Source organism: Rhamphochromis longiceps, linkage group LG6 (assembly GCF_057381845.1).
Source record: "Rhamphochromis longiceps isolate RC_006_pf linkage group LG6, R_longiceps_female_GT1.1, whole genome shotgun sequence".
Classification (NCBI taxonomy): Eukaryota; Metazoa; Chordata; class Actinopteri; order Cichliformes; family Cichlidae; genus Rhamphochromis; species Rhamphochromis longiceps.
Window position 1 is genome coordinate 2,855,100 of NC_140562.1, and position 13,580 is coordinate 2,868,679.

Here is a 13,580-nt window from a genome sequence, read left to right on the forward strand (position 1 = left end):
GAACAACAAGTAGGCCTGCAGAGCGAGAGCGAAGTGCTCTAATAGGGTGATATGGTACAACAAGGTCATTAAGATAAGATGGGGCCTGATTATTTAAGACCTTGTATGTGAGGAGCTGGATTTTGAACATGAGTTTCGACTCATGGGACTGGGATCTTTCCTCAACCATAGGCAAGGCAAGTTTATTTGTATAGCACAATTCAACAACAAAGTCATTCAAAGTGCTTTATAGAGACATTAAAAAACAAAAACAATAAAAAGCACGATTTAAAATTGATTTAAAAAAAGTAGATAAAATCAGAACAACAGATAAAATCAGTAGTTAGAATGTAAGTGTCACGGTCTGGCTGGCAGACCGTGGGGATGTGGGGAAAGGAGGACCCAAAACGCAGACTCTGCGATGCAAACAGTGCTCTTTATTCACAGTGAAAAGCTGTAAACACAATAACTCCCCGTTGCTCCCTTGAACCCCGTGTGCGTGCTTCCCTCCGACGTCTGTGCTCGTGCTCCCCGCTGTTGTGTTTCCGCACACCCCGTGCGTGCTGCCTTTTTGGACCACTCTTCCTCCTGCATCGAAACCATAGAGGCAGCCGTCAACACTAACCCTCGGCGGGCCTATACGAACAACACAGACATATGCTGACACACTAACTTGGTACGATAACTCAATGATCCCGTGCCGGTGGGAGCTCCAACACTCTCCTAAGTAGCTCCCCCGACGAGCCCTGATCACCAACAGGTGTGGCAGGAACTTCAGGTGTTGCCAGTCCTTCGCAGGGCCACACCCATCAGGCCTGCAGGTGGCTGTGCTCCATCCTCCAGCCACACCCTGCCTATACATACGAGTGGGACACAGACTAACACAGCATTGTGGAGAAAACACACATCACCAAATAATAATAATACTAACAACAATAACAACAGTCAAAACTGGTCACGGACCCCCGAGTCCTCCAGAGCCGGGTCCGTGACAGTACCCCCCCTCTAAGGGTCAGCTCCCAACGACCCAAAAACACAAACCAAAAGCAGTACAACCAACCCAGGGCGGGCGGCGGGAGGTCCAGGACGGAGGGCAGAACCAAAACAAGCAAAAACCCCCAAAGAAAACAACCCCCCCCCCAAGGTCACAGTCCCAGAGTCCGACCGCGCATCCCGTAGCAGAGCAACAAAAAGAAAAAATGCCACAAAACAGTCTCAGGCAGCCCATCAACATAACAAAAGAGTTCAGGGGGCCTACCTCGAGTCCAATGGTGGCGACATTGCAGCTCCGGCGGACGGCCACGGGTCCGGCAACAGCAGAAAAACGGTTCTGGGGGCCTGCCACTGCTCCAGTGGCGGCGGCACTGCTGCCCCTCCGGTGGCGAGCCCTGGGCCCAGTAGCGGCGGCGCTGCTCCCCAGGCGGCCTGCCCGGGATCCAGTGGCGGTAGCGGCGCTGCTGCTCCTCCGGCGGCCTGCCCTGGGTCCGACGGCGGTGGCGCTGCTCCCCAGGCGGCCTGCCCGGGATCCAGAGGCGGTAGCGGTGCTGCTGCTCCTCCGGCGGCCTGCCCCGGGTCCGAAGGCGGCGGCGCTGCTCCCCAGGCGGCCTGCCCGGGATCCAGAGGCGGTAGCGGCGCTGCTGCTCCTCCGGCGGCCTGCCCCGGGTCCGAAGGCGGCGGCGCTGCTCCCCAGGCGGCCTGCCCGGGATCCAGTGACGGTAGCAGCGCTGCGGCTCCTCCGGCGGCCTGCCCCGGGTCCGGTGGCGGCGCTGCTCCTCCGGTGAGCAACAGCGAGGTGTGGCACACGGTTCATGACGCGCTGGTCGCTGACGTGGATGCAGAGGACGTGGATGGCGTGGATGGCGTGGAGGCCGCGCCAGAAGTGGAGGTCCCTCCGGTTCGCTGACCTCCGGCTCCGGCTGAGCGGGTCCCTCCTCGGCTGGCAGCGAAAGCCCCTCCTCGGCTGCTGGCAGCGAGAGCTCCTCCTCGGCTGCTGGCAGCGAGAGCTCCTCCTCGGCGGCTGGCAGCGAGAGCTCCTCCTCGGCGGCTGGCAGCGAGAGCTCCCTCGGCTCGCCGAGCTCCTCCTCGGCTGGCAGCGCCGGTTGTTCCTTCCGCTCGCCGAGCTCCTCTGCTGGTGGTTCGCTGAGCTGCTCCTGCTCGCTGAGCTGCTCCGGCTCGCTGAGCTCCTCCCGCCCGCTGAGCTCCGGCTCGGGCAGAGCGGGCTCCTCCCGCTCTCCGAGCACCCTGAGCACCTCCGGCTGCGCTACAGCTACTGACGGTCGATCTGGAGGTGAAGATGGTGATGCGGTGTCTGCAGGTGGGGAAGGTGAAGGTAGAGTAGGTGATGCAGATGGCGAAGCCGAGAGTGCTGCGGTCGCTGCAGTCTGATGGGACTCTGGTGGAGAAGTAGCTGCAGAGGGAGGAGGTGATGATGGTGCGGCAGCTGCTCCCGGTGGACTGGACAGCGATGCAGGGACAGACGGGTGAAATGATGGCAGAGGTGGTCCAGCAGGCATATCGACCTCCAACTGAGGATGAAGGTGAGAGGCTGACCGGACTGAAGACTCAGTCACCAGCTGGGCACCAGACTCCGTTACTAGCTGGGCAGCGGACTGAGTTGAGGGTGATATTGCTATTATGAAGGGTGGAGAGGATGAGAATGTTACAGCTGGCTCAACAAATTCCAGGGGTCCAGAGGCAACTGAGGCCTCCAGTTCGGCCTCTGGGGAAGCCCTGGGGAGAACTTCTGTCTCCATATGGCCAGACTGAGCCAAAAAGTCATCTGGGTCTGTATGCTGTGAACTCCCTAGCTCCCAGCTCACAGTCTCAGAGTGAACATCTTCTGAGTTTTTGGAGGTAAAGCAAACAGTTTCTGACCCCACCGACTCTGAGCTAACTACCTCAGGGCTGTCTATGCAAAATTCTGCCCCAGCATTAGCACTCAGGCCACATTCGTCCGTCGATGGTCCAAAAATCCCCACTGGGAGTTCAGTTACACCTCTTACAGTTTCTCCATTGTTAATTGCCGTAGTGGCTATAGTCTCTATGTCCATGTTCACAGGAAGGGAATTTACGACACCGGCAGAGTCCATTTTACTCACTGTGGCGTCCAGAGCCGCTGGTCCTGAGTCTTCGACCAGCACAGGAGTGAGTGTAGAGGTGGCTGAACGCTGCTTGCGAGGACGCCTTCTCCTCCGTGAAGGCGGGGCCGGGTGTAAGGAAACAGTCCTCTGCTGTTCATCTGTGTTTTGATTTTCAATGACAGGATTAATAGACACAAATGAGTCGGGTTTACTCACTGCGGTAATGAGTGCTGTCGGTCCGTCGCCAGCTGACCGGACTGAAACCGCAGGAGTGGGTTGAGGTGTAATGGGGTGATGATGGCGAGTGCGACATCCCTTCTGTAATGGAGGATCAAACAATTGTGTCACAAGCATCGATGGGAAAGTCCTCCGCCGATGCGCAAAAAACCAAGCGGCTAGAGTTTCTAGGTGAGCAGCCGAACCTTCCTTGCTCGGACTGCCCAAGCCGAATAAATCAAAACTAGAGCTCTCTCGTAAAATAGTGACCAATAGCCTAAGGTTGTTAATGTCCAAAAAGTTCATGGTGAAGGTAGTGGATGAGAGATAATTGTCAAAGAACACTACCTGTATATGTCTCTTGTGTGGGTCTACAGCCTGGATTACGCTCCGGCAGTAATCCCATAGCTGCGTGAGCGATCTCTCCTCCGTGGCAACTCCTGAGTTTGCTGGGTCCATGGTGGTTGGCGGGATCATTCTGTCATGGTCTGGCTGGCAGACCGTGGGGATGTGGGGAAAGGAGGACCCAAAACGCAGACTCTGCGATGCAAACAGTGCTCTTTATTCACAGTGAAAAGCTGTAAACACAATAACTCCCCGTTGCTCCCTTGAACCCCGTGTGCGTGCTTCCCTCCGACGTCTGTGCTCGTGCTCCCCGCTGTTGTGTTTCCGCACACCCCGTGCGTGCTGCCTTTTTGGACCACTCTTCCTCCTGCATCGAAACCATAGAGGCAGCCGTCAACACTAACCCTCGGCGGGCCTATACGAACAACACAGACATATGCTGACACACTAACTTGGTACGATAACTCAATGATCCCGTGCCGGTGGGAGCTCCAACACTCTCCTAAGTAGCTCCCCCGACGAGCCCTGATCACCAACAGGTGTGGCAGGAACTTCAGGTGTGGCCAGTCCTTCGCAGGGCCACACCCATCAGGCCTGCAGGTGGCTGTGCTCCATCCTCCAGCCACACCCTGCCTATACATACGAGTGGGACACAGACTAACACAGCATTGTGGAGAAAACACACATCACCAAATAATAATAATACTAACAACAATAACAACAGTCAAAACTGGTCACGGACCCCCGAGTCCTCCAGAGCCGGGTCTGTGACAGTAAGTTTTGAAATTTAAGCTTAAAGTGTGGATTTGGTGCTTTATTCAAATGCAGCTGAGAACAGGTGAGTCTTCAACCTGGATTTAAATAAACTGAGTGTTTCAGCTGATCTGAGGCTTTCTGGGAGTTTGTTCCAGATATAAGGAGCATAAAAGCTGAATGCAGCTTCTCCGTGTCTGGTTCTGACTCTGGGAACTGATAAAAGACCGGATCCAGATGACCTGAGGGATCTGGAAGGTTCATACTGGGTCAGGAGGTCATTGATGTATTTTGGTCCTAAACCATTCAGAGCTTTATAGGCCAGCATCAGAACTTTAAAGTCTATCCTCTGACGGACAGGCAGCCAGTGTAAGGACCTCAGAGCTGGACTGATGTGGTCCACTTTTTTGGTCTTAGTGAGGACTCGAGCAGCAGAGTTCTGAATGAGCTGTAGTTGTCTGACTGATTTTTTAGGTAGACCTGTAAAGATGCTGTTACAGTAATCAAGCCTACTAAAGATGAATGCATGGACTAGTTTTTCCAGGTCCTGTTGAGACATCAGATCTTTTATCCTTGAAATATTCTTGAGGTGATAGTAAGCTGACTTTGTTATTGTCTTAATGTGTTTTTCTAAGTTTAGGTCTGCATCCATCACTACACCCAAATTTCTCGCCTGGTTTGTGGTTTTTAGATGTATAGATTGAAGTTCTCTGGTGACCTGTAATCGTTTTTCTTTGGCGCCAAAGACTATTACCTCAGTTTTGTTTTTGTTTAGTTGGAGAAAATTGTGGCACAACCAGTCATTAATTTCCTCAATGCATTTACCAAGAGCCTGTACAGGGCCTCGGTCTCCTGGTGACATTGTGCTTGCTCATAGGGGGTCATTTGATTGTTGGGTTTTTCTCTGTATCTATGAAGCGCCTTGAGGCGACTTTTGTTGTGATTTGGCGCTATATAAATAAAATTGAATTGAATTGAATTGTGATATATATTTGTGTGTCATCTGCACAGCTATGATAGTTTATTTTGTTGTTCTTTATAATCTGTGCCAGTGAGAGCATGTAAACAAACAGACAAAAACTTCCTGAAACTGGGGTTCTCAGGAAAAGAGAGGGACAATTTGCATGAAATTATGAGGTCATTAAGGATTAATATTGTGATGACTTTCTGTCTTCAGTGATTATTGTGGTAATACTAGCGTCATACAGCAGGATACTCCGCCGCTGGTCTGCCTTTTGCCAACACACCTGCTGACAATCAGCCACCTGCGACTCATGAACTCATCATCGCAGCCATTACTTAAGATGGCGGCTGAACTGCAGTCTTCACTGGATCGTTGAACTCTCTCCAGTTACTGTGGCTACTGACCATCGTCTGCTCTAGTTGTCTTGCCTCTGAATGCTAACATGTTCCCAGTCTCCTTGTGCAGAGCTCCCTGGATTTCCCTCCTGGACTTTGGTGAGCCTGTGGCTGCCAGTGAAGAGTGTGTGAAGACTGGATGTTTCTTACCTCTCCCTGGATCCCTGGAGTCTCGCTCCCCCACCTGCACCACTGTATATAGCACTTTGTGATTGCACTGTAAATAAATGCACACCTAAATGTGATAACCTTGAGTCCTAGAATCTATGACGGTCATTTCAGTGATGTTTCCTGCACTATTTGTGCCATTAAGAATTAAGAGAGCTTCCAGGCATAAGGGGATTTAAGCAGGTTGAACCTAATGAAGTGGCTGGTGACTGTAATATCACATGTCATGGTAGTACTGCACTAAAGTCATTCTCTAGCTTCTCAACAGCCACTGAGACCATATCTGATGATGCTTCAGTGAACAGTGCATCTTCCTGGTCCTACACCAGGTTTATGCTCCTTTTCATAGATTCAACTAAAGAAATGGGAACTTTTTTTGTTATAGGCTGCTAGTAACAAAGTGCCTAACATGTCCTTGGGAGTGACTGAAACATGACTCTATGTTTGTATCTATCTGTATATGAGTGGGCGTATTTTGCCCTGTCCTCCCTGCTCAGGTCACAGCATGGGATGTTAATCTGGCCTTGCTGCAAATGTTCCATCCAGAGAAACAATGACAGATGATGGTAGATTACAGCTGCAGATTATCCTGTGGAGGTGGGGGCTGGGGGGGATTGACACGGGACAAATATGAAAGGAGATGAGAATAAGAAAGAGACAAATGTGGAAGAGTGGCATATACTAAACTATGAAGACAAAGTTAGATTAGTTATTCTGAAGAGAGAAACAGCAATAAACGTGAACACTGCAATAAAAGTCAACATGCACAGATTTGTCATGTTTTTATAGTAACCTAAATAATAACATTTAACATTTAGCACCACGTTTAAAAAACACTAATAGTGAAAACACAAAATGGTATGACTTGTATTAACTCATTTGCACAATGACTGAAACTAGCACCACTGGATGAACAATGGGCAGTGGGGTCAGTTTGTTGAACATTCAGAAAGATCAACCGGAGAAAATGAGTCTCAATAAATATCAGTGGCATTGATAGTATCTGTGCATAATGTTACTTCTGAGAGATGGCTATGAGTCATTTTTTCTCTAATGGTTAAAATTTTATTTGTGAAGAAGTTCATGAAGTCATTACTAGTTAACGTTAAAGGGATGGTTGGCTCAACAGAGCTCTGACTGTTTGTCAGCCTGGCTACAGAGCTGAAGAGAAACCTGGAGTTGTTCTTATTTTCTTAAATCACTGATGAATAGTAAGATGTTCTAGCATTACAGGGGGATTTTTTTAAAGAGCACCAAATGAAGACCTTGTAAATTAGTGAGATGCCCTTTCCTCTCCAGCTAACGAGTTGTTTATTTCAACGTGCATGTTTGAAAGTTATACCAGGTAGTCAAATTCTTCTGATTTGAGGCTTTCTTTTTTAAGAGAAGTTACAATATCCAGAATCGTATGTAGTGAAGATGTAAGATAATCGACCTTTGTGGGAGTAGAATTCACATAGCTGCTCTGCATTGTGTTGACACATGGCATTTAAGAGGACAACATCTGTCATGGTGGGACGGTCCTTCCCCGGCGACCTGCCGGGAGGAGGAGAGAGTGTGTTTCTCTCTCCTCCTCCCCATCCTTGTTGTCTCCACCCAGCGGCTGACACACCTGCACCTAATTTGCCACCCAGCTGTCAGTAATCATCCTTTGTCGTGGGCTGAGGCATTTAACTGTGTGTCCAGACGGCAGTCGACGCTGGATTGTACTTGAAGCTCGGTAGTTAAGAGTGTTTGTCACTTGCAACTTAGCTTTAGCCGACTAGCCTTCTCACCTGTTGTTGTCGCTCGTTTATAGGAGGAAGAGACACGGAGCAGGAGGTTGGAGAGAAGAGAGAAGGAGCCCGCGGAATTAAGCTCTCGGAGGAGAACACACACTCAGATCATCACTTTGGAAACTCACCTGTGCACCACTGGGAGTTTGGAGAAGATCACTGTTGGATTTTGCACTTCGCTTTGTGTTTTGAGACTGTTTTTGGGTACTGTAAATAAACGTACTGTTTACTTCACATCCAGAGCTCCGTGACTGAGTCCGTATTTTCCCATTACCCGTGACAACATCGAAGGGATTTTAAGGATTGTTATGCTCCTTAAACGTAGTTACAGACATGTATTGTGATGAAATTTATTAACTATGGCTCTGTAATCAATTATTGTGAATTTAACTGTTATCAGGAAATGATCAGACAGCAGAGGGTTTTCAGGAAACACTGTTAAATGTTCAGTTTCTATGCCATATGTTAAAACAAGATCTAGAGTGTGATTAAAGTGGTGGGTGGATTCTTTTACATTTTGAGAGAAGCCAATTGAGTCTAATAACAGATTAAATGCCGTGTTTAGACTGTTGAGGCAGCACAGTGGCACGGTGGTTAGCACTGTTGCCGCACAGCAAGAAGGTCCTGAGTTCAATTCCACCATCAGGCCGGGGTCTTTCTGTGTGGAGCTTGCATGTTCTCCCCGTGTTTGTGTGGGTTTCTCACCGTCCAAAGACATGCAGTTTGTGGGGATAGGTTAATTGATTAATCCAAATTGCCCATAGGTGTGAATGTGAGCGTGATTGGTTGCGACAAACTAGAGGCCTGTCCAGGGTCTTGCCCTATGACAGCTGGGATATGCATCTGACCTCGGAGTCCTGTGAGTCCTCCTCATCAACTGTAACATTGAGTCTGAATGAACCACGTTTAGCGCCTCCATTGCCAAAGCAGCCGCAAGGTGCCTGTCATGGTGGTAACCCCTGAACCAAATAGTGTTCACCAGAGGTGTGGGGAGCCACCAAGCTGAAGAAGGAGTCCTGTTGGGCTTGGCTAGCCTGTGGGACTCCGGAAGCAGCTGATAGGTACCGACAGGCCAAGTGGAACGCGACTCAGGCAGTGACTGAAGCAAAAACTTGGGTGTGGGAGGAGTTCGGAGAGGCCATAGAAAAAGACTGCCTCAAAGAGATTCTAGCAAACCGTCAGGTGACTCAGGAGGGGAAAGCAGTGCTCTACCCTGTGTGCTGTGCAGGTGGAGCGCTGCTGACTTTGACTGTGAACATTGTCAGGAGGTGGAAGGAATACTTTGAGGACCTCCTTAATCCAATTGGCACATCTTCCGTGGATAAAGCGGGGACTAGGGGGACGGCTCAACAAATCCCCTGGTGTGGATGAGGTCCGCCCTGACTTCCTGAAGGCTGTGGATGTTGTAGGGCTGTCTTGGTTGACACGCCTCAGCAATGTTGCGTGGAGATCAGGGGCAGTACCTCTGGATTTGAAGACAGGGGTGGTGGTTCCCACCGGAGCGATCCCTTCCGTTGAGAACCGGATGATCCCGGTTCCCCCTATAGTGTATTCCAACTATAGGGGGATCACACTCCCCAACCTCCGTGGGAAAGGCTAAGCCAAGGTGCTGGAAAGAAGAGTCCGTCCGTTAGTTGAACCTCAGATACAGGAGGAACAATGTGGTTTTCATCTTAGTCGTGGAACACTGGACCAGTTCTTCATCCTCTCAAGGATACTTGAGGGTGCATGGGAGTTTGCCCAATCAGTCTACATGTGTTTTGTGGACTTGGAGAAGGCATTCGACCGTGTCCCTTGGGGGGTTCTGTGGGGGGTGCTCAGGGAGTATGGGGTGTCTGGCCCATTGCTACAGGCCATTTGATCCTTATACAACCATTGCAAGAGCTTGGTCCGCTTAGCCGGAAAAAAGTCAGACTCGTTCCTGATGGGTGATGGGCTCCACCAGGGCTGCCCTTTGTCACTGATTCTGTTCATAATTTTTATGGACAGAATTTCTAGGTCTAGCCAAGTGGTGGAAGGCTTTCACTTTGGTGGTCGCAGGATCTCATCTCTGCTTTTTGTGGTTCTGTTGGATTCATTTGGTGATGGCCTCCACCTCGCTTTGGAACTGTTCGCAGCCGAGTGTGAAGCGGTGGGAATGAGACTCAGCACCTCCAAATCTGAGGCCATGGTCCTCAGCCGGAAAAGGGTGGAGTGCCCACTCCGGGTCAGGGACGAGTTATTGCCCCAAGTGGAGGAGTTTAAGTATCTCGAGGTCTTGTTCACAAGTGACGGGAGAAGGGAGCTGGAGATCAACAGATGGATCGGTGCTGTGGCTGCAGTGCTGTGGACGCTGTACTGGTCTGTTGTGGTAATGAGAGAGCTGAGTGTAAAAGCGAAACTCTCAATTTATCAGTCGATCTACGTCCCTACTCTCACCTATGGTCACGAGCTGTGGGCAGTGACCAAAAGGACGAGATTGCGGATACAAGCGGTGGAAATTGGCTTCCTCTGAAGGGTGGCTGGACTCTCCTTTAGAGATAGGATGAGGTGTTCGGCCATCCAGGAGAGGTTCAAAGTAGAACCGCTGCTCCTCCACATCAAAAGGAGACAGTGTAGGTCCTCCTGGGTGAGGCAGGGCTGGACCGGGACAAAAAATCGGCCCGGGCATTTTGACTAGAGACCGGCCCACCAGGTATTATAGGAAAAGGCATAAAACCTTTGAATGAAAAACAAATGCTGTTGTGACAGTGATGTACACTATCTTGTTGGTATATATGTAGCGAGTAAAAGCTACAGAGTAACCGCCAGGGGCCTCTATACTACTCGTGCAAACTTTCAGGCCCAAATTTCTTGCAGGAACGAGCCAAGAATAAACGGGACAAGAGGGTCAATATCAGCCAGGATACGTTAAAGTTTATTATTTTAAAGAAAAAGGGTTTGCAATACGCCTAAAACATCACAATAAAAAGGTCACTAATGACCACAATATACTCTTACTGGTGCAACCTGCCAGCAATGCAACTATCACCTGATGGCCTGCTCTCCCCCGGCGGGCCCAGATGCTCGTTGCTTTAAAAGAAACAAATCCACCCCAAATAAATACGAGCCCAACAGAACACTTATTGCATGCACTAAGTGTTTTAGTTCAGGCAATAATTGGTAGCACTACAATCACAGCAAATCCACACGGAGCACCTCTGCGAGACCTAATCTCCCTAAGGTAAGAGCCCAGCTCAGGGATTGCACATTGCCCGGCTAATATTGCACCAGCCCAGTGAAGATAAAAACAAACCCTGAATAAAAAAAATCAGTTTTAAAAGGTGGCCCTACTCTAAAACTAACTTGGGAGAAAAACGCAACGAAAAGGAGAAGGAGTAAAAGACAGTGACAAATCCATGTGTGCAGCCTGTCCTGCAGGAGGCAATACAATATAAATTAGATTGCAGTGCATAAATATCCTTTTTTTAATGTCAAATATATTAAATTAACATACCTCCAGCTGACTACTATGTTTACTGCACAACTTGCTTGTGGTCTTCTAAAATCACTACTAAAAACATGAAATATAATAAACATGGGTAAGTTTCTAGACCTTGTCGGTGTAGTCGGTGGAGCTCTTGATGTGATGTGGGGTGTTCCCCACAAGAGGTGCAAGGATGGTAGTAGGGTGTTTCGAAATGTTGTAAGTGGCTGAGTTGATGCTACTGACACTAGGTCTGAGTGGGACACCTTCTTTATGGATCTTAGGAAATCTGTAAATGCAGGGTATGGCATCCCCTGGGTAAAGGCGGTGATACGTGAGGCGGTCAATGATTTTGTCCCTTTCAAGGTCCTGAAGGCAAACTATAACTTTCTTTTTGTAGCTGCTTGTGGGGTCTTGCTTTAAGGCTTCGTAGGTATTGTTGTCACTGAGGAGAGTAGTGATCTTTGTGTGGTAATCCATTGTGTTTAGGACCACGGTGCACCTTCCCTTATCCGCTGGTAGTATAATGATTTTGTGGTCTTTGATCGGGGAAGCAACGGCCTTCTTTTCTTGTATTGTGAGGTTAGACGGAGGGACTTTGGCACTGGAGAGGGTGGCTGAGACTTTCATCTTGATTTGCTCTGGTTCTGTCTGTGATAATTTATTAATCCGTCTGGCAGATTCTGTGGCTGTGATGAGGTCCACTATGGGCAACTGTTGCGGAGAAATGGCAAAATTGAGTCCTTTGGCTAGTACTCTCTTTTGAGGTTCAGTGAGATTCCGGTCTGAAAAGTTCTTCACCCATTTTTCCTGACTGTCCTCAGGTGTGTGTTCTTCTCTGAGTTGTGTAGGTTCAGAATGAGGAGTGTGTTTTCCAAAGAAAAACGATTACAGGTCACCAGAGAACTTCAATCTATACATCTAAAAACCACAAACCAGGCGAGAAATTTGGGTGTAGTGATGGATGCAGACCTAAACTTAGAAAAACACATTAAGACAATAACAAAGTCAGCTTACTATCACCTCAAGAATATTTCAAGGATAAAAGATCTGATGTCTCAACAGGACCTGGAAAAACTAGTCCATGCATTCATCTTTAGTAGGCTTGATTACTGTAACAGCATCTTTACAGGTCTACCTAAAAAATCAGTCAGACATCTACAGCTCATTCAGAACTCTGCTGCTCGAGTCCTCACTAAGACCAAAAAAGTGGACCACATCAGTCCAGCTCTGAGGTCCTTACACTGGCTGCCTGTCCGTCAGAGGATAGACTTTAAAGTTCTGATGCTGGTCTATAAAGCTCTGAATGGTTTAGGACCAAAATACATCAGTGACCTCCTGACCCAGTATGAACCTTCCAGATCCCTCAGGTCATCTGGATCCGGTCTTTTATCAGTTCCCAGAGTCAGAACCAGACACGGAGAAGCTGCATTCAGCTTTTATGCTCCTTATATCTGGAACAAACTCCCAGAAAGCCTCAGATCAGCTGAAACACTCAGTTTATTTAAATCCAGGTTGAAGACTCACCTGTTCTCAGCTGCATTTGAATAAAGCACCAAATCCACACTTTAAGCTTAAACTTCAAAACTTACGCTAACTACTGATTTTATCTACTGTTCTGATTTTATCTGTTTTGAGTTTATATACTGTTGTTTGTTTGTTTGTTTGTTAATTAGTTAGTTTGCTTGTTTGCTTGTTTTAATCAATTTTAAATCATGCTTTTTATTTGTTCTTGTTTCTAATGTCTCTGTAAAGCACTTTGAATCACCTTGTTGTTGAATTGTGCTATACAAATAAACTTGCCTTGCCTTTTGAAAGCAAGGTGTGGAATTTCCTGCATTGTTTTTCTTTTCCTTTAGAGTGTTGGGCACGCTGAGCCTTGTTCACAAACTTGTAAACCTCTTCTAAGATTGGAGAGGGTAGAACGGTTTTCAGTTCCTGCAGAGTCTGGCTAATCTTGCTCTGGAGGGCATATATAGTGAAGTGGACCTGTCTTATCCTTTCACTTAGCAGCTGATTTTGTGCTCTCTGTAGAATCAAGTCTGCTCTGTATCCCCTGACAGTGGATCCAAGGCGCGAACTCTTAGGAACAACTCTGCTTTGTCTTCATCTTAGGTTGAAACGGAGATGGTTCCTATAATCCGCTAGTTTCCTTGATTCTCTTTCATGCTCCCGCACCAGTTGAAGGGTGTTCCTCCCAAAATGTACGGTAATATGTCTGTGAAGGTTCTCAGTCATCCAGGTCATCGTAGTCTAAGGAGCTTGGAAAGAAAAGCATCTGGACTTCTTTAAGTTGCTTGAAGACGTTTCACCTCTCATCCGAGAAGCTTCTTCAGTTCTAAGGTCAAATGGTGAAGAGTCCCAGATATAAACCTAGTGGGAGTTTCCCCCCACAGAGGGACAAAAGGACCCCCTGATGATCCTCTACCTAATCACATGAGCCAACGTGTGTAGGTCACA

General features: G+C 48.4%; 1 protein-coding gene across 1 annotated transcript; it reads right to left on the minus strand.

Moving 5' to 3' along the window:
• Positions 1-753: 753 nt before the first annotated feature.
• On the minus strand, positions 754-3,903 carry LOC146667259 (uncharacterized). Its single transcript, XM_085408371.1, has 5 exons — positions 3,022-3,903; positions 2,156-2,850; positions 1,540-2,104; positions 1,217-1,404; positions 754-833 (listed from the first exon to the last, which is right to left on the minus strand). The coding sequence occupies exons 1-5, from the start codon at positions 3,750-3,752 to the stop codon at positions 754-756; spliced, it is 2,259 nt and encodes a 752-aa protein (XP_085264497.1). The 5' UTR covers positions 3,753-3,903.
• Between the last annotated feature and the right edge of the window lie 9,677 nt (positions 3,904-13,580).